We start from the raw sequence: 24,225 nt of genomic DNA on the forward strand, positions 1-24,225 counted from the left end.
GGAGCGGAGCGTGTGCTGTGGAGGAGAGCACCGGCTTTGTCCCGGCTCCCCAGCTGCAGCCACGTCGGGCCCCTGCCCACGCTCTCCCTGTGGAGAATGCGCTGTGCCACAGGGCGAAGGCCGTGCGACTCTCTGGAATCGGCAACGCCAGGGGAGTGCACCCAGGTGAGCCTCCTCTGTGGAACGTTCCCGCCACTGATTTCTCAGCAGGCCGGGGGGGAGCCTTCACGGTGAATACAGGAAAGGTCTTGGTGGGTTTCTGAAACACATTTACGGGCGCATGCACTGAGGATGCGACAGCCAAACGTGCCAGCAGGTCACAGCGTCCCAAGATCCCGCTGTTCTCTACCCCGAGGAACGTCAATGTCTCGGTGTTCCATGAACACCTGCCGTGAGGAGAGCCTCAGCAGGCCTGGTAAACCCTGCACCGTGGGAAGATGTCTCCTGGCGCCCACTCACCTCCTGCTCTGTCTCAGGCCCTCTGCCCCTCTTCTCCAGGAGACAGTTGCTCTGGGGAAAGCTCTCGGCCTGCACTCGATGGTGACGTCCCCACCAACGTGAACAATGGAGTGTCTCTTGATGGGATTTCTGGAGAAATCTGGAGCCGAGGCTAACAACAAAGTTTACAAATGTTACGTTACTCACTAGTAAAACAGCCGCCAACTAAAGCAGTAACTGGGACCCCGGGTGCACTCTTGTAGGAACAACCAGCACCACCGCAAGCCAGCAGCGGGTCCCTGAGCCAGCCTGCTAGGGTCTGCTTCCCTCTGCGATGTGAAGTGGACAGCAGCGATCAGCTCATGCAGTTGGGGGGCACCGATGACACTCGGCTGTCAAAGCCTATCGCGCGGAGTGTGTGGTACGCGGTGTGTGTGGCATGCGGTGTGCTCCCTGGGCTAGTCCGCTGGGGGCTGCTGGTGGACGTAAGGAGGGAGGAAGCACGTTAGTGAGAAGCTCGCTCCTGCAGCAGGTGAGGGGACTGTCCCAGAGGATGTCAACTCTGGGCAGAAGGAATACCCCCGTCCGCATCACAATCCTAATCAGGGTTAGATACCCTTTTTGTGACAAGGGCCAGGTGGACATTTACAGCACCACTTGCAGTCCACTAAAAATTACCCACTTAAAAAGCAGCCCACGCAGACTGGTGGGACGCTGAGTCCCGCCTGTGTCTGCCTTGGCAAGGCCAGAGCACGCGCCCTGCAGGCTATGTAGGCCCACGGGCCAGACAGCCCACTAGGACCAGAACCTTCACAGTGGGAGAAGTAACCACAGAAGCCCCACACGTTCCTCTAGGTCACCTTCGATCAAAGTGCAGTCTGTCCTCCGCAGAGGCGGAGTACACAGGGAGGCTCAGCCCTGTGCCCGCTCCGTAACTGCTGGGCACAGTGGAATTCAGGCGGGGGAGGGTGTGTACACCGCCGGGTGCACCCGAGTCCTCCCACGGCTGTGCACGCGGGACACAGCATCCTGCCTCCATCCCTGACCCTGCGCTGCCGTTCCAGGAGCTGACCTGCAGACAGGCCACGCCCCCCAGCACCAGCCTGCCCAGGCCCCGCTGTGCCCTTCAGCCGGCCTGCAGGGACATCTGCTGCGTCCTCAGAGCAGAGGACGTTCACCACGCGAGCTGCCGGCAACCGCCCACTTGACGATGGAACCGCCATGTTTCAGATCTGACTCTTCTCACGCCAAGTCACGGGGCCCCTCTTGTGAAGAGGGAATATCCATGGGTGCCCCGACGTCACTGCAGATTGTGACGGTCTACCCTTGCTGAAGCAGGTGCTGCTGGGAACGTTCCTGGGGCGGCTGTGCCGGAGCCTGGGCCCTCCCGCAAGCCCAAGCAGAGTAGCAGCCACCCTGAGTTCGGTCAGAAGCTGGTTTAGACGTGGCCCGTAGTTGCAAGAGAAAGCAGCGTGCAAGCTCGGGGAAAGAAGTGGGTTTAGGTTCTGTCTGTCACAGCTTGCTGGTTACAGGTGAACGACTTACCTAAAACCCTCAGCTCTGCGTTGGTGGAGATGACCCCATGCTTGTTTTCTGCAGCGCACTGGTAGACGGCAGAGTCAGACACGTTGAGCGTGGTTATGACGAGCGTCCCGTTTTCTATCTGAATCCTCTCCTGACAGAGGACAGGCATGAAGACCACGTGTTAGGCGACACTGCAACACCAGGAGATCTGACACTGGAGCACTCGTCCCAACCAGCTTTTGTAAGGTATTCATTTTTTTAAAGTTTATTTAAGTGAAGGAATTAGAGAGAGAGAGAATCTTCCATCTGCTGATTCACTCCCCAAGTGTGCAACAGCTGGGACAGAGCAGGCCAAGCTAGGAGCCAGCACTCCATCTGGGTCTCCCATACAGGTGGCAGGGACCCAAGCAGTTGGGTCATCATCTGCCTTCCCAGGCACATGAGCAAAGCCAGAAGCTGCATCTGAAGTGGGGCAACCAGGACGCTAACCTGCACTCCCACGGGGAGAGCTGGTGTCTGTCACAAGTAGCTTAACCCACTGCACCCCGACTCCAGCCCCGTTTAAGTTCAAAACACAGAAGTACACTTGCCGTAACTTCAGTGCTTAATATATTTTATGTTATGCCATTTCTCTAAAAATGGTAGCTGTCTCCACAGAATGCACGTTAACTCTGTCGGGTGTCGTAGAATAACATGGCGCACTCCACTCTCCCTTAGTGTCACCTTGGTGCGCTGATGTTGGGTGTGGACACCAGGCTGAGGCTGGGGCCCCGCCTTCTAGCACCGGGGCTCACGAAGCCTGAAATGTGGTGGCCTGAGTCCCCAGCTGGAGACCTGGGAGCCCTCTCTGCACCCCACCATTCTTCTGCCTGCAGTTGTCCAGGCAAGACCACACCCAGCGATTCCCGGGCCTTCTGGGGCCTGTGGTCTGATGTCCCCGACCCCTTATGTGAAAGGATAATTGTGGCTCTCTTCCAAGTCGCTACAAGAATACAAGAAAACGCACGGAGGAAGTTGAGGATAGGGCCTGGAAACCTCGCAAGTTCCATGAAGTCAGCCAGGACGAGGCTGAGGCTGACATTAATGAGGACGTCTGACCCACTGAGTGGCCTCCTACAGGCCACACGTGTCTTCTCTACACTTGATCTCCTCACCGAAAGGTGAGAATGAGAGCAGGTGCCCTGTTTGCTTGAGGGTGAAGGAAATCTGTGCCCCTCCCGTGCTTCTGTGAACACGAGCTGCTCACCTCAGGGTGGAGGGGCTCCCCGTTCTTGAACCAGGTGTACCACGGGCTCGGCTTTCCACTGGCTCTGCACTCCCAGAACAAGCTGTCGTAGATGGAGAGGTGTGTGTTTTGGATCTTTTGTTCCCATTCTGGAGGGGCTGAATAGAAAAAGGCGAGGCAATTATCAGCCACTAAACCACCTTCCAAGGGCTGTAGACCCTGGCAGGCTAAGGTTCATGGCCAGCGAGGCCACACCCACGCACTGAAGGTAGAACCCCAGGCACTCCCAGGTGGGCGACTCCTGCCACACACCTCACCGGGCACTGGTTCATGCTAAGTGCCATCTCCACACCTTTGTGACAACGTGGCAGTGGTGGCAAAGATCAAAATGTAGAAGAGGGCAGAGAAGAATTCCACACTAAATTTCAGTGCATGGTCCAGTAGGAAAAGTGACCCAAACCCAGATCCTCGGCGGCCACGTGTGGCTCCACCGGACACTGTTACTCCCCACAGCACCACACATGAACCACCGTGAGCCACGTCACGTTCTGATAGGGTGAGGGTTCAGGGTCCTGCAGATAACGCTTCACAGTGAACGGGAACTTCTGGGGTTGGATCAAGGTTCAGGAGCAAACTTCAATTCAGGTCATAAATTTTTCGAAATCACATTTTTTCCTCTGAGAAATTTCTGCATAGAATGAGGTGAAAGGACAGTGGCACAGCTGACGTGACCCACACACGCTGTTATCCTTACATCGTCCAGGGAAGCAGGTGAGAATCGCATGCCTCTGAACCCTGGCATCGTCCCCATGGAGGTGACTGGAGACTGCGGGGTGTGCCGGCCACGCCCCCACCCTCCTCAGGCCCCGGGGACGTCCCAGCACCTGGTCTCCCCTTGGAGGCTCAGGCTGGGCCAAGCCAGAGGCTTCACTGGCACCTGGTCTCCCACTGCCCTCTGCCATGGGGTTTTGTGCAGATATTAGGTGCCCTGCTCCAGAGGTCGCGCTCAGAAACTAGAGGATTCCTAGGGCGAGGGACTGAGCTGGCCACCCCCCGGGCCGTTTCACTCTGTCCCCTTGAAGAATCAGGAGGGTCAGTGACTGTGCACCTGGGTCGGGCAGGGGGCATTCCCTCTGCTCCCAAGGCTCAGGCATCTCCAGGCTGGGGCTGCCGAGGGACTGAGGGGCCAAAGGAGCTGAGAGGAGGCAGGAGGTGCTGGAGGTGGCACCCACAGAGGGCGCTGCTGAGCTGGCCACCACTCGGCCGTGGGACCAGAAGAGCACTCATTGCGTATGTGAAGTAGTGTCCACAGGAGGCCCACGTCTGCCTGTCTCCTGGGCATTTCACCCTGCAAACCCCGCCTCCCCTAGGGTAGCAGCCCCTTCCAGAGTCGGGGGAACTGTGCTGTCACCAGGTGTGGGGGGCGGGAGGAGGTCTCGGGCCAGCTCTGTGGCTTCAGGACAATGCCCAGTCTCTGAACGTCCTTGAGGGACAGAGGAACTGGGTGTATTGGTGACACTGAACCCTCGCTGAGTTTTACTAACAGCATTTTCTTGGTAGTAGATAGTTTATCCGTTTATTTAGAAGTGTCCCTCATGTATGTTTGACCTAGGATAAGGAATATATGCTCAGATATAATTAAATGGTCTGAGATGTACCTGTTTTTTTTGCTCAGTGCAGTATCTTAACTTTAAAACACTTTTTAAACACGCACATCCTTTGGTGTCTAGGATTCTGAAGAGTGAAGTTTCAAATCTTCAAATACAAGGGACATTTGAGCACTTGCAAGAAAGAACTTGGGATCTGAGGTCTATCAGACAGGCTCGAAGTTTAGATTTCCGTTTCTAAAATTCAGTTCTCTGAGCATCCTCTGTATTCTGTCACGGTAAGAGTACCTCACAGGCTTCTTTCAGGGTTTATAAAATACACAATACAGACAGTTGTATAAGATTACGTGATTCTGATTTGTAATGTAAACCCAGTAATATAACAAAACTGAGGGACTCCCTGAGTTTACCAGGTATTATTCAGCTCTGAGGTGATTAAGCCAAATCTCTTCTCTTTGGGGAGCACTTTGGCAAATTAGTGAGCATGCGACTGAGGGTGCAATGATCGTCCTTCTGATCAGTTATCCACCGCTGCCCACAGGGACCACTTGGAACTACGAGCTGGCAAACGAGGTGGTGGGCCATGCCGCGTGACTGGGCTGGGACAGCACGCCGGAAGCAGGCCAGACAGAGGCGCCTCCGGGGCCCCTCTGTGGCCCACAGCCATTGCGCAGCTCATCCAGGGTGCTCACCCATTTATCTCCCACAGTTATTCAATAATGCCTCGTAGCATCATCAGAAAAATCCTACGAGTTACCATTTCCAGGTTTCCCTGTGAGCTAATGGTGGCAGGATGGGTGCAGAGGAAATCCCTCTTTGTGGGTTTCCCGTTTGTATGCACCTGTGTGTCCCAGCGCATCTCTGGGTTCTATCTCTGTCGCTGAAAAGAAACACGGAAAATTATCCGTGGCAAACAATCCAAAGCCTTTTAACATCTTGGTTCTCCTGAAAACTCTATGCTGCTTTCTTACTACTTTATTTGCAAATGATGCTGAATTCCAAGGACTTTGCTGTAACAAGTAGATATTACTGAAAAGAGTATTTTTCTCTCGGCTCATTGCTTAAACTGTAGGGGAATAATTGGTAGGAAATCACATACTGTATATAAAATAGTACTTTTCATTTCAGGCTAAAATTGGAAATTCTAAAGGAAATGGGAAATAATAGGACCAAGGAGCACCGTGGTCTCCCCAGCAGACGCCCAGCCGGCACTGCTGGGAGGTCGGTACGATGTCCGACACTTCACTTGTTTTCCAGAAAATGGCTATTTGCTTCAGCTACTTGATCACTGACTATAAATATGTCACATGGAGTAACTCTGACTGTGTGGAACACACGCTGCTAAAACATGCTGGATGCAGGTGCACTGGGTTAACTACTATTGACAAACACAGAACGTTTTCATAACTTGGAGGAGGTGTGTGGCTTATTTTATGTGAAACAGAACAAAATTTCAGGCAAGGATGTATCTGGCCTGGATGAAGGGAGACGTCAGAGAACTTGTAGACACTACACAGCCATCACCTCCCAAGCCCATGGCAGGCTCGAACACCTGAGACACACAGCGTCCTGCTTTGTCCATGACCTCTGCATGGGTGGGCAGGGCCTGCCGAACAGGAACCCCTGCTGCACGCCCCCCTCGGACACCCCTCTTCCTGTCACTTCTCCTCCACTTGTAAAATCCGCTCGCTCCCAGCTAGGAGCGCCGCAGGCTGATCCACGTGACTTCACGGGATCAGCTGTATAGCCTTATCCAAGCAGCTGGGACAGCACCAGCCTGTGCAGAACACCTAGGCTGAACGCCGCCCCCACCCGCCATCACGGCAAGGCATCCGAGGCGGAAGTGTGCCTCCCCGAGTCCAGGCTCAGCACCGTCAGCGTGTACTACAAGGGGCAGCACCAGACATTCCGCACACTTTTAGAAGTTAGCTCACCGTAGAAAACGAGTTGACCTTTCGCAAGGTTTCTTCCTCGCAGGTTGCCCGCCGCGCACTCGTAGACGCCTTCGTCTTCTTGCTGGAAGTTCGGGATCTCCAGGAGAGCTTGGGACTTGCTGAACCGGGCTTTGCCTGGCAACGGGCTTCCGTCCAACCTCCTCCAGCTAATGTCAGGGACCGGACTAAACAGTGAGACCTCATCAGAGCAGAAGGCAGTTTTGTTGTACAGCAACAGAATACAGTAGGGCCATCCTCAAAGACGACTCCCAGCGAAGCACTTCAGCCCACCGCGCTGCCACTCGCGCTGGTCAGGCAGCCAATCATTCACCATGCACGCAGCTGTGGTTTGCTTAAGCCTTGCTCGGGGCTACCATGGGCAGTGACCGTACTGTGGGCAGGGGATGCACCCGGTGAGAACACACGGCACGTTCTCTGTCCTCCTGTTTGCTTACAGACCGGGAGAGAAACATTTCCTGGACAAACAGTGGAAGTAGATAAATCTGCAAATTGAACTCAGTGATCAAAAGGAAACAGGGTGAAAAGACAGGAGACGAAATTGGTTTAAATGTGGTGGCCAAGAACCTCCTTTGTGGGGGCCAGACAAGCCTCTGCAGGCATTTATAGACTGAAAGGACAAGGTGCGGACCCCTCTACAGCTGAATCTACAGGACACGCGGGATGGACTGCACCATTAGCCGGTCTGCACAAGCTGTGACAATGTACCCACTGCTGTTGGTCGTTACTTTCTTGGAGGAAGTCAGTCTCATATCCTCAGCCTAAAGTGGTATCTTCAAAGATCACGAAAGTCAACTTTATAACAGGCAACCGAGTATCTAACAACAAGCAAGGGAAGCCCACGGTTTGGAAAGCCCCAAACACAGGCCATAGGCCAAGTCCCCACAGGTACACGCTAACAGGTGACGCTTTGTAGGGTGCAGCGGCCGTCTGTTTACGCTCTCTTCCTATGGTCAAGCCTTCCCGCACTTGCCTCTAGACCTTCAGATGATGGAAACAGCTCAAGTGAGTTTGCAAAGTCAGCGAGGAAGCCCTGCAGAGGACGCAGGGTCTCCTCCAGCCGTCAGAGGCGGCAGGGGCGGCCACAGCACAGGCGAAGCAGCAGGACCAGCAAGAACCGCAGTGGGCAGTGAACTAGGAAGGGGCGGGACCAGACGGGCTCCAGCTGCACCGGAGCTGAGGAAGCCCAGGGACAGGGACTGACGCACACAGGGGACCGTGCAGAAACTTCACCACACACAGCTGTCAAAAATCCGCGTGCGAGAATTAGCAGAGAGTGAAAGACAAAACAAAGCAAACGATCAAGCCAGGTTTAGATTTCGTCCCTTTAGAAAGCCTCGCGGCCCACCGCAAATCCAGGCTGACGTTCAGTCAACCGGCATATTCCAGGCAACAGCTACCCTCAGGAACAGATCTTCTTATCCACTGGTTTTATCAAACCTCTACAGGAAAACAGGCTCACAAACAGAGATGGTCACCGAGCCTGGTGAATTCTGCGGCGTGCACGGTGGCGCTCAGCTTTCAAACGCGTGTGGGCTCTGTGTGTGAACCCAGAGCCGCTGCCGGCAGTGGGAGGTGGCGATTTCAACGCCTTCTAACTTCCTCTCCCTGCTTATTTCTGCTCCCCATCATGCTCCCACAATGCAGATGCATTAGCTGTGTAGTAAAAATGTTCTAAGAGAATTAATTCACCCAGAGAAAAATAAACAGCGGCTCTGAGGCTCGTCTGAATTCATGGTTTTGGTATCTGTTGATGATAGTATTTCTGCCGTTTATGACAAACACACGGAGAGTATTTAACTAAAAGCTTTTAACCTACAACAGTCCAACAAAAATTTAAGTAAAAATTGAGTGTTCTTTCTACAGTTGCCTATTTTTATTTTGTTTATTTATCTGAAGACAGACAGAGAGAGATCCCATCTGCTGCTTATTTCCCAAGTGCTGGGGCTGGGCTGGGACTACAGCCAGGAAGCAGGAACTCAAGCCCGGCCCGCGTGGACGGGGCAGGCCCCAGTATTGGAGCCATCAGCGCTGCCCCCGCCAGGGTGTGCACTAGCAGGAAGCTGCAGTCAGCAGCTGAAGCTGGGACTGAATCCAGGCACCTTAGCCAGAGCCTACAGGCCACTGCTCCCTATCTGTAGCCATCTACATTAGGATCGTGAAGACAGACGTCAACTACTTTGCATAAGCAGATACCTAAGTAACGGACAGCGCTGACGGCAGGTGCGTGCCTGTGCAGGCTGCACACCCGCTCTCTCAGTCACTGCGCAACAGCCCGGACAGAGCTTAACTCAGAAGCTTGGCTGAGGTCAGTCCCAGGCAACGCCCACCCCACACCGTGGGTGCATCCCCACAGACGGTGCCAAAGAGCATCTTCACCGTGAGCGACCCACGTGTGCAGGCAAAATGAAGGACTTCAACCAGATCCAGTTATTCCCATCTCCCCAGAGAACAGAGCTCAGAGAGAGCACTGGAGCCTCACGGACAGGGACCTCTCAGGAGGAGCAGGGGGCGCCCCAGGAAGACCCACCCCCCAACCGGGGAGTGGACAGCAAGGGTCCCTGTGAGCTTTCACCCGCCACAGCAGCACCTGTGTGTCCGCCTGGCCACTGCCCATGGACTGCCGTGGTCAGCCTCACCCTCCCGGAGAGCTGAAGGCACCTGGGGTTCAGTGGCGCCAGCAGCCCCTCCTGACAGCCTGGTGGCCTCCTGGGCTCCCTGCTCCACGCCTCTGGCTGTGACCCCTCCCTTGTCCCAGTTCCCACTGTCCCAAGCGGACACCCCCACACAGAGAAGTCTGCAGGGCTGAACTGCAACATCACACATGACAGCAAAGGGGTAGCACAGCCCTCGAAGGAGCCAGACGAGCTCACGAGAGACAGTGAGGCTGGAAGCTGGCCTGCTTCGGGGAGAGCTGCGAGAGGGGACGTCTCCCCAAGCATCCGGGCAGCAGTGCCCCCAGACGGGAGAGAAGCTTCCAAAGCCAGAACTGAGGCAGAAGGACCTTAGAGTGCGTCCTTCACACACCTCGAGCAAGTCGTGCCTAATGACAAAGCAAATTAAATACATCTTTCTCTGAACATCTCCGTCAATACATTCCATTTTTGTCTTATGCCCAATTGATTCATTTTCCTGCCACTTTCAGCTCAAAGAGACCTGACAAACAGACTCGGAACGCCTCAGTCCAAACACTGGTGAGGCCAGGGTCCGTCGGGCAACTGCACCACATGGTGTGGGGGCCACTTCTCTCCTAGGGTTTATGCTCTGGGTGCTCTGGGATCCTGCAGCCACTAAATCATCAAAAACAATGATTCAAGAAGCTGTGGAAGATGTAGCAAGTGTATTTCGTGGCTACATTTCATGGCAAGAAAATATCTAATGGGAGAAAAATTGAGCAGTTTTGAAGATGTCATGATTCCTAATTAAACATTCAGATGTTTTCTATTACTGCACAATATACATGCCACTTTCTCCTTGACCATCACGGGTGATGCAGAATAGAGAGTAAATGCAAAACACAAGATATTTAAGTGTTTATGCCTTCTAATAAATATCCCCCATTTTATCCTCGAGACGATGATGAACTCTAAAATTTGACCCTGTTCTGAAAGAATGCCAAAGGGGAGTGAGGGAAGAATTGGAGCCCATGAACAACTTGTCTCGGTGGTGAGCTTTAATGTTTTTAAGGCAGGATTATTTTAAATGCAGAGTGACAGCAAGGGACACACACAGACGCACGGAGAAAGAAAGAGAAAGAGAGACAGAGATGTTGCATTTAGCAATTCACTCCCCAGAAGCCCAAAACAATCGGCTCATTAGATCATTAATGCAAGTTAATTTTTCCAAGATTGGCCATTCTACATAAATAATAATTGTAATAAAGTCCAAACAGTATAATACTAATTAGGTAAGCAGAAGGGATGTGGCTGTTACCCTTAGAGACATTTTGTTGCAGGTTGTTATGAATTTATAAGCCACAGAATGCAATTAACACTACTCAGTAACCCACAGGAGTACTGTGAGGACCAATAGATAACCCACAGGAGTACTGTGAGGACCTCTAGGTAACCCACAGGAGTACTGTGAAGACCACTAGATAACCGACAGGAGTACTGTGAAGACCACTAGATAACCGACAGGAGTACTGTGAGGAACACTAGGTAACCCACAGGAGTACTGTGAGGACCACTAGGTAGCCCACAGGAGTACTGTGAGGACCACTAGGTAACCCACAGGAGTACTGTGAGGACCTCTAGGTAACCCACAGGAGTACTGTGAGGACTCTAGGTAACCCACAGGAGTACTGTGAGGACCTCTAGGTAACCCACAGGAGTACTGTGAAGACCACTAGGTAACCCACAGGAGTACTGTGAGGAACACTAGGTAACCCACAGGAGTACTGTGAGGACCACTAGGTAGCCCACAGGAGTACTGTGAGGACTCTAGGTAACCCACAGGAGTACTGTGAGGACCACTAGGTAACCCACAGGAGTACTGTGAGGACCACTAGGTAACCCACAGGAGTACTGTGAGGACCACTAGGTAACCCACAGGAGTACTGTGAGGACTCTAGGTAACCCACAGGAGTACTGTGAGGACCACTAGGTAACCCACAGGAGTACTGTGAGGACCACTAGGTAACCCACAGGAGTACTGTGAGGACCACTAGGTAACCCACAGGAGTACTGTGAGGACTCTAGGTAACCCACAGGAGTACTGTGAGGACTCTAGGTAACCCACAGGAGTACTGTGAGGACTCTAGGTAACCCACAGGAGTACTGAGAGGACTCTAGGTAACCCACAGGAGTACTGTGAAGACCACTAGGTAACCCACAGGAGTACTGTGAGAACCACTAGGTAACCCACAGGAGTATTGTGAGGACTCTAGGTAACCCACAGGAGTACTGTGAGGACTACTAGGTAACCCACAGGAGTACTGTGAGGACTACTAGGTATCCCACAGGAGTACTGTGAGGACCACTAGGTAACCCACAGGAGTACTGTGAGGACCACTAGGTAGCCCACAGGAGTACTGTGAGGACCACTAGGTAGCCCACAGGAGTACTGTGAGGACTCTAGGTAACCCACAGGAGTACTGTGAGGACCACTAGGTAACCCACAGGAGTACTGTGAGGACCACTAGGTAACCCACAGGAGTACTGTGAGGGCTCTAGGTAACCCACAGGAGTACTGTGAGGACCACTAGGTAACCCACAGGAGTACTGAGAGGACTCTAGGTAACCCACAGGAGTACTGTGAGGACCACTAGGTAACCCACAGGAGTACTGTGAGGACCACTAGGTAACCCACAGGAGTACTGTGAAGACCACTAGATAACCGACAGGAGTACTGTGAGGACTCTAGGTAACCCACAGGAGTACTGTGAGGACTCTAGGTAACCCACAGGAGTACTGTGAGGACTCTAGGTAACCCACAGGAGTACTGAGAGGACTCTAGGTAACCCACAGGAGTACTGTGAAGACCACTAGGTAACCCACAGGAGTACTGTGAGGACCACTAGGTAACCCACAGGAGTATTGTGAGGACTCTAGGTAACCCACAGGAGTACTGTGAGGACTACTAGGTAACCCACAGGAGTACTGTGAGGACTCTAGGTAACCCACAGGAGTACTGTGAGGACCACTAGGTAACCCACAGGAGTACTGTGAGGACCACTAGGTAGCCCACAGGAGTACTGTGAGGACCACTAGGTAGCCCACAGGAGTACTGTGAGGACTCTAGGTAACCCACAGGAGTACTGTGAGGACTCTAGGTAACCCACAGGAGTACTGTGAGGACTCTAGGTAACCCACAGGAGTACTGTGAGGACCACTAGGTAACCCACAGGAGTACTGTGAGGACCACTAGGTAACCCACAGGAGTACTGTGAGGACCACTAGGTAACCCACAGGAGTACTGTGAGGACCTCTAGGTAACCCACAGGAGTACTGTGAGGACTCTAGGTAACCCACAGGAGTACTGTGAGGACCACTAGGTAACCCACAGGAGCACTGTGAGGACCACTAGGTATCACACAGGAGTACTGTGAGGACTCTAGGTAACCCACAGGAGCACTGTGAGGACCACTAGGTAACCCACAGGAGTACTGTGAGGACCACTAGGTAACCCACAGGAGTACTGTGAGGACCACTAGGTAACCCACAGGAGTACTGTGAGGACTCTAGGTAACCCACAGGAGTACTGTGAGGACTCTAGGTAACCCACAGGAGTACTGTGAGGACCTCTAGGTAACCCACAGGAGTACTGTGAGGACCACTAGGTAACCCACAGGAGTACTGTGAGGACTACTAGGTAACCCACAGGAGTACAGTGAGGACTACTAGGTAACCCACAGGAGTACTGTGAGGACTCTAGGTAACCCACAGGAGTACTGTGAGGACTCTAGGTAACCCACAGGAGTACTGTGAGGACTCTAGGTAACCCACAGGAGTACTGTGAGGACCTCTAGGTAACCCACAGGAGTACTGTGAGGACCACTAAAAACCCACAGGAGTACTGTGAAGACCACTAGGTAACCCACAGGAGTACTGTGAGGACTCTAGGTAACCCACAGGAGTACTGTGAGGACTCTAGGTAACCCACAGGAGTATTGTGAGGACCTCTAGGTAACCCACAGGAGTACTGTGAGGACCACTAGGTAACCCAGAGGAATACTGTGAGGACCACTAAAAACCCACAGGAGTACTGTGAAGACCACTAGATAACCGACAGGAGTACTGTGAGGAACACTAGGTATCACACAGGAGTACTGTGAGGACTACTAGGTAACCCACAGGAGTACTGTGAGGACCACTAGGTAGCCCACAGGAGTACTGTGAGGACCACTAGGTAGCCCACAGGAGTACTGTGAGGACTCTAGGTAACCCACAGGAGTACTGTGAGGACCACTAGGTAACCCACAGGAGTACTGTGAGGACTCTAGGTAACCCACAGAAGTACTGTGAGGACCACTAGGTAACCCACAGGAGTACTGTGAGGACCACTAGGTAACCCACAGGAGTACTGTGAGGACCACTAGGTAACCCACAGGAGTACTGTGAGGACCACTAGGTAACCCACAGGAGTACTGTGAGGGCTCTAGGTAACCCACAGGAGCACTGTGAGGACCACTAGGTAACCCACAGGAGTACTGTGAGAACCACTAGGTAACCCACAGGAGTATTGTGAGGACTCTAGGTAACCCACAGGAGTACTGTGAGGACTACTAGGTAACCCACAGGAGTACTGTGAGGACTCTAGGTAACCCACAGGAGTACTGTGAGGACTCTAGGTAACCCACAGGAGTACTGTGAGGACTCTAGGTAACCCACAGGAGTACTGTGAGGACTCTAGGTAACCCACAGGAGTACTGTGAAGACCACTAGATAACCGACAGGAGTACTGTGAGGACTCTAGGTAACCCACAGGAGTACTGTGAAGACCACTAGGTAACCCACAGGAGTACTGTGAGGACCACTAGGTAACCCACAGGAGTACTGTGAGGACTCTAGGTAACCCACAGGAGTACTGAGAGGACTCTAGGTAACCCACAGGAGTACTGTGAGAACCACTAGGTAACCCACAGGAGTACTGTGAGGACCACTAGGTAACCCACAGGAGTACTGTGAGGACTCTAGGTAACCCACAGGAGTACTGAGAGGACTCTAGGTAACCCACAGGAGTACTGTGAGGACTCTAGGTAACCCACAGGAGTACTGAGAGGACTCTAGGTAACCCACAGGAGTACTGTGAAGACCACTAGGTAACCCACAGGAGTACTGTGAGGACCACTAGGTAACCCACAGGAGTACTGAGAGGACCACTAGGTAACCCACAGGAGTACTGTGAGGACTCTAGGTAACCCACAGGAGTACTGTGAGGACTCTAGGTAACCCACAGGAGTACTGTGAGAACCACTAGGTAACCCACAGGAGTACTGAGAGGACCACTAGGTAACCCACAGGAGTACTGTGAGGACCACTAGGTAGCCCACAGGAGTACTGTGAGGACCACTAGGTAACCCACAGGAGTACTGTGAGGACTCTAGGTAACCCACAGGAGTACTGTGAGGACTCTAGGTAACCCACAGGAGTACTGTGAGGACCACTAGGTAACCCACAGGAGTACTGAGAGGACCACTAGGTAACCCACAGGAGTACTGTGAGGACTCTAGGTAACCCACAGGAGTACTGTGAGGACTCTAGGTAACCCACAGGAGTACTGTGAGGACCACTAGGTAACCCAGAGGAGTACTGTGAGGACTCTAGGTAACCCACAGGAGTACTGTGAGGACCACTAGGTAACCCACAGGAGTACTGTGAGGACTCTAGGTAACCCACAGGAGTACTGTGAAGACTCTAGGTAACCCACAGGAGTACTGTGAGGACTCTAGGTAACCCACAGGAGTACTGTGAGGACTCTAGGTAACCCACAGGAGTACTGTGAGGACCACTAGGTAACCCACAGGAGTACTGTGAGGACCACTAGGTAACCCACAGGAGTACTGTGAGGGCTCTAGGTAACCCACAGGAGTACTGTGAGGACCACTAGGTAACCCACAGGAGTACTGAGAGGACTCTAGGTAACCCACAGGAGTACTGTGAGGACCACTAGGTAACCCACAGGAGTACTGTGAGGACCACTAGGTAACCCACAGGAGTACTGTGAGGACTCTAGGTAACCAACAGGAGTACTGTGAGGACTCTAGGTAACCCACAGGAGTACTGAGAGGACTCTAGGTAACCCACAGGAGTACTGTGAGGACTCTAGGTAACCCACAGGAGTACTGTGAAGACCACTAGGTAACCCACAGGAGTACTGTGAGGACCACTAGGTAACCCACAGGAGTATTGTGAGGACTCTAGGTAACCCACAGGAGTACTGTGAGGACTACTAGGTAACCCACAGGAGTACTGTGAGGACTCTAGGTAACCCACAGGAGTACTGTGAGGACCACTAGGTAACCCACAGGAGTACTGTGAGGACCACTAGGTAGCCCACAGGAGTACTGTGAGGACCACTAGGTAGCCCACAGGAGTACTGTGAGGACTCTAGGTAACCCACAGGAGTACTGTGAGGACTCTAGGTAACCCACAGGAGTACTGAGAGGACCACTAGGTAACCCACAGGAGTACTGTGAGGACTCTAGGTAACCCACAGGAGTACTGTGAGGACTCTAGGTAACCCACAGGAGTACTGTGAGGACCACTAGGTAACCCACAGGAGTACTGTGAGGACTCTAGGTAACCCACAGGAGTACTGTGAGGACTCTAGGTAACCCACAGGAGTACTGTGAGAACCACTAGGTAACCCACAGGCGTACTGTGAGGACTCTAGGTAACCCACAGGAGTACTGTGAAGACCACTAGATAACCGACAGGAGTACTGTGAGGACTCTAGGTAACCCACAGGAGTACTGTGAGGACTACTTGGTAACTCTTCATGTACTTAACACACTGTTCAGCACACATGAAATCATGTCTGAGTGTTGACGGTACCACTGATGAAACTGTGAGAACCACTACAATGTGACTGCCGTCATTTGAAAGCATGGATTGGCATACAGCATACACTGTCATGCACTATATATATTTATATGCATTTGTTTTCTGCTCTGTTAGAGCCTCATATGACAGGCATGCAACATAAAACAATCAGGCGTCATTCACAGCCTGGAGCCACATCTCCACACCATGAACACAGGGCTACCCATGCCTGCTCCCTGCCTGCTGCCGCCTGTCGCCATGGCTGCTCTGACACAGGCCAACACAACGGTCGTGTTCACTGCGCATGGCGAGGGATCCTAGCTGAGACATCTGTGCTGCTGTGGAGGGCATTCCACCCACCCGGCTGACGGGCTCAGGACTGTTGCCATGGCGAAGGGAATGTGACAGGCTCCCCCAAAGCAGACAAGCAGACGGCAATCCCAGACACTGCTCAGTGCTTCAGCGTTCTTGGGAGGCTCGGCCTGCTTTGTCCATGTCCATCTCACCAGCAATGCAATATTCACGGGTGCATTTTGTTTCAGAAAGTTAATGTATTAAGCACACTAAGAGTGCCATGGAGCAAGTGAGGGAGACTACTGACAAGTCTGGGAACTCTGCCTGATGGAGCCAAAACAAAGGGCTGTTCCATCAGCCCAACTGCAGAGGGCAGCCTTCTCTGCCAACATCCCCCCTTCATTCCAACGCCCTTGCCCCCACCCCTCCCTGCATCCCCCCCTTTTTTTTTTTAATTTTTTGACAGGCAGAGTGGACAGTGAGAGAGAGAGACAGAGAGAAAGGTCTTCCTTTGCCGTTGTTTCACCCTCCAATGGCCGCCGCGGCCGGCGCACCGCGCTGATCCGATGGCAGGAGCCAGGTGCTTTTCCTGGTCTCCCATGGGGTGCAGGGCCCAAGCACCTGGGCCATCCTTCACTGCACTCCCGGGCCACAGCAGAGAGCTGGCCTGGAAGAGGGGCAACCGGGACAGAATCCGGCGCCCCGACCAGGACTAGAACCCGGTGTGCCGGCGCCGCAAGGCGGAGGATTAGCCTAGTGAGCCGCGGCACCGGCCTCGCATCCCCTTTTTTTTTTTTTTTTTTTTTTTTTTTGACAGGCAGAGTGGACAGTGAGAGAGAGAGACAGAGAGAGAAAGGTCTTCCTTTTGCCGTTGGTTCACCCTCCAATGGCCCTCGCATCCCCTTTTTTTAAGAAAAGGAGCTAGGATGCAAATCTTGGTGCAGAAGTCCAGCCTGAAGCAAGCATCTCACCCAGCACTTTGCTCAGACCTTGGATGATGGCTGACGGGTTCAGGAGCGTTGTGCTCTCAAAGGAACAATGCAAAGTCCTTCCTGCCTGGGCTCCTATTTTCTCTGTCAAGTGCACCTGAAATGTGAGTCCTCACAGTTGGGAAATCCTGATTGATAGGTGATAAAAACAGGGTTTTCTCCAACTCTGGTGTTGTGCTTCTTAAACACACAGTGCCATAACTAAGGGCTTCCACTCCTCTGACATCGCTGCTTTTACAGACCAAGCATCCTAGCAACGTTATCTGAACACAGGGAACACATCTGTTAGCCACCTGGCCCAGTCTAGACTTGGAAGTTAAATTCAAGCTCTCCACACTGCAGTAGGAACTGAGCTTCTGTTCCATACTTTAAGACCATAAACAGAATTGTCATTGCTAGTGTCATTTGAGAAAGCTTGTATTTCTCCCCTGGATTTTTCAAAAGATTTTTTATTTTATTTATTTGACAGGTAGAGATATGGACAGTGAGATGAAAGACAGAGAAAGGTCTTCCTTCCATTGGTTCACCCCCTAAATGGCTGCTAAGGCCAGTGCACTGTGCCGATCTGAAGCCAGGAGCCAGGTGCTTCTCCTGGTCTCCCATGTGGGTACAGGTGCCCAAGCACTTGGGCCATCCTCCACTGCCTTCCCAGGCCACAGCAGAGAGCTGGACTGGAAGAGGAGCAACCGTGACTAGAACCCGGGGCCCATATGGGATTCTGGTGCCGCAGGTGGAGGATTAACCAAGTGAGCCACGGCGCCAGCCCCACCTGGATTTCTTAAACCTCATTATCCATGGCTTAAATACAGGCCACATTGAGTTTTTAACTGTCGCTCCCCCTCTTCGTGGAGGAACGACACAGGACCCTGCGCTGTTCTTTCGTCTGCTCGGCCCTCCCCGGGTTTGCTGCTGGTTCTTCCCGGGTTGGCTACTATCCCTTCCACCTCCGTGGAAGGGCAGTTCCCCCTGGCCGCATTCCCCACTTCCGCAGGGGAGCGGCACACCGCCGGCCGGGTCTCTCGGGGGCTGCACGGGTGTTCCTTCAGCTAGATGTTCCCCTTAGATGTTCCTGGTGCATGCCGTCTCTCTCCTCCTTTATAGTCCTCCTCCGCCAATCCCAACTCAGCTGCCCACACGCCGAGTACGCTGCTCTCCTCCAATCAGTAGCAAGTCCTGCTGTTTATTAGTTGAACTGGAGGCAGCTGTGTAGAAGCTGTTTCCCTTCTCAGCGCCATATTGTGGGAGAGCAGATGCATAGAATAAGTCTTAATTCCAGTAACTCAGTCTAGTCCGAGTTGCTCCCCACATTAACTAGAGACTGGTACAGAGAACCACTTTCTTAAGATGCTTGTATTTGGGGTTATTCTTAACTTGAATCTCATTTCAGGAAATCCTGTCAGTAGCTATTTTCAGTCTCCGAGAGCAAAAAAGAATGACAAAACCAGCCAAGAATGCCTCTGTTAAATTCTTGGATGCTTCAGCACGAAGCCTTCATTTTTAAACTGGAAATATTCAAACACAGAGCCTGGAGTGCAAGGCCGTCCTACGGGGATAGAACGTGGACTCATTCATGAGCTCCACATAAAGCAATCTCATGGCTAGAGACAGAGGACACCATTGAGCAGTCTAAAGGAACTTCTCATTCTGCACTGCTGTGGGCTAAATGCTTGTGTGCCCCCACCATGGACAGAATCAGCACCCTTAGGAAGCAGGCCCTGGGTGGCCTGGCACTTCCACCAGGAGGGAATATCTAGAGTAGGTTCTATCCACGAACCCGAGCGGGACCCTCCAGGCTCCGGGCTGCGGACGCTCCACTCCGGGACTTCTAGTCTCCACTGTGCTGTTGTGGAGATGCCACGCAGTGCAGACCCTGCTTCACGCAGGAGGAAAGCTGACGAGGTGCACGCCTTAGCCTGCACTGGACACCCAGCTCCTATGGACGACTGAAAAGCCACAGATGGTCCACTCAGACCAACAGGGGCAGCAGGACAGCACCTTGGCTGGGAGTGACAGGACACCGGCAAAGCGAGGGGCTGCTTTAGAGGGACCAACCTGCTCTGAGCCTGCGTTTTCCCTAGACAGCAACGGCCACAGGAGAAGATGCAACAGGAACGTCACTGGGAGTATACTCTGCAAGGCCACGCTCACCATCTGAAACCTGCTCATCATCATCAACCCTGATATAGGGAAGTAAAGGAGACACTGCACACGGCACGTTCACATTTAAGTGCTCCACCCTTGCTGTATCTCACGTCTTCTGAGCACGTGTCACATGTGAGCACTGTGCCGGGGGCTCCACCAAGACCACACCGACCCCAGGAAACCGAACGGCTGCCCTCGTGTGCAGATGAGTGGACTGGGACCAGCACAGTCGGGTGATGTGCCCAGTGCCACGGAATAGATTCAGTACAAGAATCCGAGCCAAAGTCTGCCAGTAGAGACTGGACCATAAACCAAGGTTAGGGTGCTCCCGCAGGCACTGATGGTTACAGACGGGAGTGAGCCTCACCAGTAAGCATGAAAACGACAGGTGCTTGGCAATCAATCCTCGCCGAATCCACCAGGGTGCTCCGTGACCAGCACAGAGAATTAACTGTGTCCAAGTAAGGATGTGAAGTCATAGAATCATATCATTGTTGTTTTTTAAACATCTTGAGACAACTCCAAATTCCTGTAAAGCTGAGAGATGGGCTGCAGGTGAGCTGCAAAATAAGAAACTAGTGGCTTGCTCTCTGCCAGATCTTCCAGCCTGGACGTGCAGTCTTCCCTCCCTGCTACTACCAGCACCTTAGAAGGAAGAAGAAGAGAGGAGGAAGGGCTGCTTCCGAATCTGTGTAGACTCATTTGGTAAAGAATGCCCCCATATGAGCACCAGTTGGAGTCCTGGCTGCTCCACTTCTGATCCAGCTTCTTGCTAATGCACCTGGGAAAGCAGAAGATGGCCCAAGTGCTTGGACCCCTGCACCCACATGGGAGACCCGGATGGAATTCCAGGCTCTGGATCCTGGCTTAGCCGGTCTAGCCCCAGCTGTTGTGGCCATTTGCAGAGTGAATTAGTGGATGGAAGATCCTCTCTGTCTCTCCCTCTTTCTCTGTAACTCTGCCTCTCAAACAAATCTGAAACAATAACGTCTGACAAAGCAACGCAGAGGAAGCTTGATGCATACTGGCAAGGAACTGGACTTCACCCAAAGTTACGGGAAAGGCAGGCAGGCCAGCTCTCACTCTCACAGTCACACCGCGTCGGGGATCTCCCGGTACAGTAGTACGGCAACAGGAAGCAACACTACAGACTACAGAGGTGGGAGAGGAGGAAACGGAGCTGCTTTTGCTCACAGATGTCATTGTAAAGCTCTAGACACCAACGGAAAATAATTTCAGAACTAATAAGCCATTTTCGCAAGGTCGCAAGATACAAGGTTAATATAACAAAGTCAATTACTTTCCTTTACTCTAGCAATGAACCACCGGAATTTGAATTAAACAGTTAAAGTGCAATTAAAAATACAATTTGTATTAACACTATAAAATAAAATACTTAGGTTTAATTATAACATAACACATACAGAATCTGTATGTAGGAAACCACAAAACAGCCATGAAAGCAATGAAAGAAGATCTAATTAAATAGAGAATTACTCTGTGTTCATGAACTGGAAAACTCAATACTGTTAGCATGTTATGTCTTCCAAACAGATCAATGAATTCAATGCAATTCTAAGCAAAACTCCAGCCACCTATTTTATGGATATAGATAAAGTGATTCTAAACTCTGCACAAGAAAACAAAACAGAATGAAGAAAGAATGGGCCACACGGTACCAGAGAACAATAAACCTGGAGCCCTGCCAGCATTCCACTGCGGGGACTTCACGAAGCCACAGCAGAGCAGACAGGGTCAAGACAGCAGCGGCACAAGGAGCAGCCCAGGAACAGACGGACACAGATGCAGACAACACGCATTTGGAGAGCAAGCAAAGGTAGCACAATGAAGAAAAAGTTATCAACAAACACTGGAACAATCAGACGTTCATATGCTGTGAAGTCAGTCTAAACACGGATTTCACACCTTTCACAAAAAAAATGCAAAATGGGCCATAGCCCAAGAGGTAAAACACAAAACTACAGACTCCTAGAGGATGACAGAGAAGTCTAGGTGACACTGGATAGTGTGATGAGCTTTTACATTAAATATCAAAATCATGATCATTAAAGAAAAAAATGCTATGTTAGACACCAGTAAAATTTTCAAACATACGTAGTGTGAAGGATGCTGTTAAGAGAAAGAAAACACAACTCACAGATCGGGAGAAATAGCTGATAAAAGACTTGTATCCAAATATACAGAGAACTCTCAAAATTCAGTAATAAGAAAATAAATGGGGCCAGCACTGTGGCACAGCAGGTAAAGCCACCACCTGCAGTGCCGACATCCTATACGGGTACTGGTTTGAGTCCCCGCTACTCCACTTCCAGTCCAGCTCCCTGCTCACGCATCTGGAAAAGCAGAAGATGGCCCAAGTGCTTGGCCCCTGTACCCCATATGGGAGACACAGAAGAAGCTCCTGGCTCCTGGGTTCAGTCTGGCCCAGCCCTGGCTGTTGCAGCCATTGGGGAATGAATCAGCAGATGAAGATCTCTCTCTCTGTCTCTCTCTTTCTCCACTTTCTCCATAATTCTGACTTTCAATTAAGTTAATAAAAATTGTTTAAAGAGGTAAATGTCCCAATGAGAAAGCAGGTAAGAGATCTGAACAAACATTTTACCAAAGTAGATCCACAGATGGCAGAGAAGCATATTAAAACATGTTTGACATCCTTCATCTTTCAAGAATTCCAAATTAAATTAACAGCGAGGAAGTACCCACCCATTGGAGCGAATCAAGCTTTAAAAACACAGTGTCAAAGGCTGGTGTGGCGTGCAGTAACAGGGCTCCAGTTCATCGCGAGTAGGGTGCCGAGCAGCGTGGCCCTGAGAGTGGACGTGGTGCATGTCCACTCTCAGGAGGGAGAAGGGCAGAGTGGCCCCGTAGAGGGAACAGGACTGGAGGCCCAGCAGCAGCACTGATCTCACCTACTGCAGCCCAGTCAGCCGCGCAGAGACGCTGGCTGGTGTGTGCCATGATAGGCAGTGCAGGCACACAGTGTCCCGCTCTGGCATCTGAGGGGGCACGGAAACGGCCCTGCCTAGCAACGATGCCCGAGCACCCAGAGACTGGTTCCCAACACCATTCTCCAATGTGTTGAACCAGAGGTCCGGAGGGGCCCATGAGAAATCATGGATCCCTGTCTGGGGCAGGAAATAAACAAGGTACACCCAGGCCGTCTTGTGGGAAGACAATGAGGGCCCTGAGGGCACCCCATGGGACCCAGGACAGCTGACAGGGCTCCCAGCAGCAAACCCGAAATAACCTGAGAAGCAAACACTGAATAATACTGGATCACAAGCAAAGTAGGAAGTGCGTGTTCACAGGTGAGTCTCCTGTGATAAAGTACTGAGAATCGGTGGGTGGGGAAGGACAGCGGTGGGCGGGGAGTGCCAGCTCCCCTCACGAGGTGCGTCTTCCCGAGCCATCTGACGGGGGAGACCCTGACATAACTCCTCCCACCGGGGAGCAAGGCCAAGGGCAGTGCACAGGCCTCTGCCTGACAGAGCTGCGTCCCTGCGATGCCTTACTGTGCATCTTCTTCCCCCTCAAAACCTGCTGGAAAAATCCCAGCAGCAGGGCCCCCTTCCTCCAAAATGCCCAGACCATGAGAAGCCGATCAGCCAACGGAGACTTCGGGGACAACAAAACCCTGGGCGGCGTGGATGGGACCCTGGACCTTCGCAGCAGCCACGCACACGTGAACAAGTCAGCACGAGTTCAGCAACACAGGCTCAGCAGTGCTAATGAAGGCCACACCACGTGTGCTGCAGGAGGGAGGGGAACCCGCCCAGCAGCCACACGGAACCTCTGCACTGCTGGCTCGCTCTTCTCCTCTAGAGCTGTTACCAAAAGTGCACTCGCAGGAATTATTAGGCAAAGGGGAAAAAGAAAGGAAAAAAAAATGCCCCTGTGTTAAGATACAAAGGAGCCCTGAAATAACAGCCTGATGGTCACTCTACCCAAGGAGCTGCGAGTGACCTTCACCAGCCTGCTCTGAACAACGGCAGCCTGGGAAAGGGACCCACGAAGCCCCAGGGGCAGACGCTGGCGGCTCCAGCTGTGAGGTCTGGAAGTAGAGAGCTGCGCCCTTGAGAAACAAGTGGTCACACGTCATCAGCATCCGCGCTGCTTCCTTCTGCCGGCACGCCCCTAGGCCTGCACAGACGCTTAACTTCCCAGGGATGCCTGGCACCTCGCACGCCCCAGGCCTGCACAGACGCTTAACTTCCCAGGGATGCCTGGCACCCCCTCGAGGAATCCCTCCGTGCCAACTGACCGACTAAATGAAGGAACGGAGGAATTACTGACTGAATGAGATATTCGACAAGTATTTGCTGATTATTAAATAATTGGCATTCAATTTATTAAATGAATAGGCGAGGGAATGCCAATAATCCTTACAAATCTTAAGTACAGAAATTGAAAATGATAGATCCAGTACCGTGGGGAAGTTCCGAAGACCGTTAACTCTAAAGTGTAACACAGAAACCCACTTCTCTCCCTCACGTGGTCTCCTTTTTACCTTCTCAGCTGAAGCACCTTGATAATTCTTAGGGCTAATAA

The 24,225-nt window shown here is 52.2% G+C and overlaps 1 protein-coding gene across 9 annotated transcripts in view; it reads right to left on the minus strand.

Moving 5' to 3' along the window:
* Positions 1–24,225, minus strand: part of CNTN6 (contactin 6) — a 251,120-nt gene that overhangs the window by 43,097 nt on the left and 183,798 nt on the right. For all 9 annotated transcript variants that reach the window (XR_016214521.1, XM_051831866.3, XM_070051246.2 and 6 more), the window contains 4 exons: positions 6,729–6,913; positions 3,209–3,345; positions 1,984–2,113; positions 460–610 (listed from right to left, as the gene is read on the minus strand). Coding sequence is in view for 8 of the 9 variants with exons in the window: in XM_051831866.3 (XP_051687826.3) it covers positions 460–610; positions 1,984–2,113; positions 3,209–3,345; positions 6,729–6,913 (603 nt within the window). In the remaining variant the exon portion in view is untranslated. The remainder of the gene's footprint in view (positions 1–459; positions 611–1,983; positions 2,114–3,208; positions 3,346–6,728; positions 6,914–24,225) is intronic.

The sequence above is a fragment of the Oryctolagus cuniculus genome, chromosome 10 (assembly GCF_051225735.1).
Source record: "Oryctolagus cuniculus isolate XC-2025 breed Fujian yellow rabbit chromosome 10, ASM5122573v1, whole genome shotgun sequence".
Taxonomy (NCBI): Eukaryota; Metazoa; Chordata; class Mammalia; order Lagomorpha; family Leporidae; genus Oryctolagus; species Oryctolagus cuniculus.